The 2,492-nt window shown below is 44.0% G+C and overlaps 1 protein-coding gene across 1 annotated transcript; it reads right to left on the bottom strand.

Moving 5' to 3' along the window:
• On the bottom strand, nucleotides 1–1,928 carry LOC147615351 (plasma membrane-associated cation-binding protein 1-like). Its single transcript, XM_086778916.1, has 4 exons — nucleotides 1,492–1,928; nucleotides 1,246–1,338; nucleotides 1,065–1,149; nucleotides 1–587 (listed from the first exon to the last, which is right to left on the bottom strand). The coding sequence occupies exons 1-4, from the start codon at nucleotides 1,594–1,596 to the stop codon at nucleotides 208–210; spliced, it is 663 nt and encodes a 220-aa protein (XP_086635042.1). The 5' UTR covers nucleotides 1,597–1,928; the 3' UTR covers nucleotides 1–207.
• Between the last annotated feature and the right edge of the window lie 564 nt (nucleotides 1,929–2,492).

Here is a 2,492-nt window from a genome sequence, read left to right on the forward strand (position 1 = left end):
TTACGAACAACCAATATATATCAAATTATGATCGACAGCACAAAGAATCAGAACAATGGGGCAAGGAGCTAGCTAAGTGCTAAGGTGTCTGTAGGAAGAGTGATCGAATGAATGGAAATTGCTCTGTGATACAAGCCAGATGACTGAGAGCAAAGGATTAATCAGTTTTCTCTGGTTGCTCCGGAGGTGGGGTTTCAGAGGCCATGGCTACGCGAGCTTCTCAACCACCTCTGCAGGAGTTTCTTCTACAGTAGGAATCGGAGTAGACGCAGCCTCTTTCTCTTCTGCCGCCGCGGCTTCTTCTCCAGCTTCTTTTGCTTCTTCTTTCTTCCCAGCTTCTTCAGCTACTGCTGCTGCTGCTGCTGCTTCCGGAGCTTCTCCTCCTCCTCCTTCTGCAGCTGCAGGTGGCGCTGCGCTCAAAACTTCCTCCACCTTCACCTCTCTCGTCTCCTCCTTCGGCTCCTCCGGCAATGGCTCCTCCACCAAGTACACTGACGCCTTCTCGAATAAATACACCACTGGCCCCGGCAATAGATTCGGCCCAAACTTCGTCCCAGCATCACATATCACTTGTGCTCCAGGAAAGCCTGCACAAAATTCACAATAACCTCACCATTAATCCATGATTAGGTGCTTAACTACTTATCACCCTTAACCCCTACCACATTGTCGAGAGTCCATGATTAATGGCATGATTACACATCACCCCCGACCTCGCCTTTAATCCACGATTAAGAGAATAATTACATATTACGATTAAACCGATTAAACCCTAATCATTGTCATGCGCATAAACTTACCCATTATCGTTAACCCTAATCTCACCCCATTCTAAGCATCACGTACATAAACATTACAGATCGTGGACAATTTTTACCTTCTTCATTATCGTTCTCATCATCCGCATCCTTATACTATTGACCATAACCACATCATGTACATAATATAATTACACATAACCCATCATCAGATACATCGTCGCCCATCACCATTGTTTTTTAACTTTGTCATTAGTTACAGAAACTGTTGAGTTTTATCATATGATGATCACATATCGAGCTCACCTGCTTTCACCAGCTCCTGCAACACACTCTGGACAGCATCTGGATTCTCTTTGACTGTAGCTTCATTAGGCTTCTTGAGCAATTTCTGATCACAGTAACAAACAGGGATTGGGCAAAGCCTAAACTAGGGAAATAAATCGCCATATCAACATAATTATGTTAAACAAGGCACTGATCTCACCTTTGAGATAAAAGTAGTGGAAGATCTGTATATCTCTACAACTTTGGGGTTCAGATCAGGGGTCTTCTCTTCAATCTCCTTGTCCAGAGACTCCTGCAAGGATTTCAACGCATGGAAGCATCATAAGCATGATCCCCATTGTGTATCTTAACCAACAACTAAGGGCATACAACATTTAGAACCAATCAGGGTATCACTCACAGATAAGGGTTTCTGGTATTCTGATACTAAGGGTAATACACATACCTTGGACTTATCAAAGGTTTTGCACACCTCGGATGCACCCTTGTTCTTTCCTTTATCAAAGAATTTCTTGAGCTTGGGCAATACTTTGCTCTTCCAATAGCTCATTGTGCAGGGAAGCTTCAAGGCTACAGCAGCTAAGGAGCAACGAGGGAGGACCTCAGAGATGGGGGGATGGAGGAGGAGGGAGCAATGGAAGTAGGTAAGCAAGCATACAAGGTATGGCAACAAGTAGGGCCTAAAATTAAATCCAAAAGGGCTGGTGCAGTGGATGGTGGGTGGGATTCTGCCTGTTCTAATGAAGGGTAGTATGAATAGTAAAGGTGAGGGGCCAGTGGAATGGCTTTATAAAGTGATGGGAAGAGCAAGGCATTGCTTGTCCTGTGGGGGTGAAAACCACATTGAAGCAATCGTTGCCCTCTTTTGTGAGGCTCATGATTGATGCCTCAGCTCGAGATAAGGGGCCTGCTGCAGGAAGACGTTATTGCCAATGCCCAGACTCCAGAGAACGTTTGAGCTCTCTTGTCAAGATTCTCCTACCCGAGGCAAAAGGTGGTGAATCTGGTGATGTTAACTCACAGAAGTCATCCAACAACACATGCCATAACCATGCCCCATACTTGAACCCCCTCGACACCCCTAATCTTTTTACTCAATTCTCTCATAGTTTAAAACCATCTATTTTTTCCTTTGGATCCTTGTGCTCGTGTGTGTGCGCGCTTTTTCATGCCGCCGTCAACAACTAGCAGGTTTTGAACCTAGCACCTCATGCATGGGACTTCAACACCTTACCGTTAGGCTAGTTTAAAACCATCTATTTTACAACATATCATGCTTTTAGAGTACCATTGAAAATGATACCCTTGTACTATATATTCACTAAGACACATTTTATTGCATGAGTACCCTACCCAAGAGTTTTATTTAAATTTAGTGGACTACAGATTTAGATGTGGTGCATGTGAATCAAAGGATTCACCTAGGAATATGTAAGATAGCATGTG

The sequence above is a fragment of the Cibotium barometz genome, chromosome 40 (assembly GCF_041138505.1).
Source record: "Cibotium barometz isolate CiBa-2024 chromosome 40, ASM4113850v1, whole genome shotgun sequence".
Lineage (NCBI taxonomy): Eukaryota > Viridiplantae > Streptophyta > Polypodiopsida > Cyatheales > Cibotiaceae > Cibotium > Cibotium barometz.

Excerpts from the sequence above, each read along its gene's own strand:
- LOC147615351 (XM_086778916.1), bottom strand. The coding sequence starts at position 1,596 with ATGAGCTATTGGAAGAGCAAAGTATTGCCCAAGCTCAAGAAATTCTTT. Across the intron at positions 1,150-1,245 it reads CCACTACTTTTATCTCAAAG|AAATTGCTCAAGAAGCCTAA; the intron begins GTGAGATCAGTG and ends TACTGTGATCAG. Across the intron at positions 588-1,064 it reads GCAGGAGCTGGTGAAAGCAG|GCTTTCCTGGAGCACAAGTG; the intron begins GTGAGCTCGATA and ends AATTTTGTGCAG.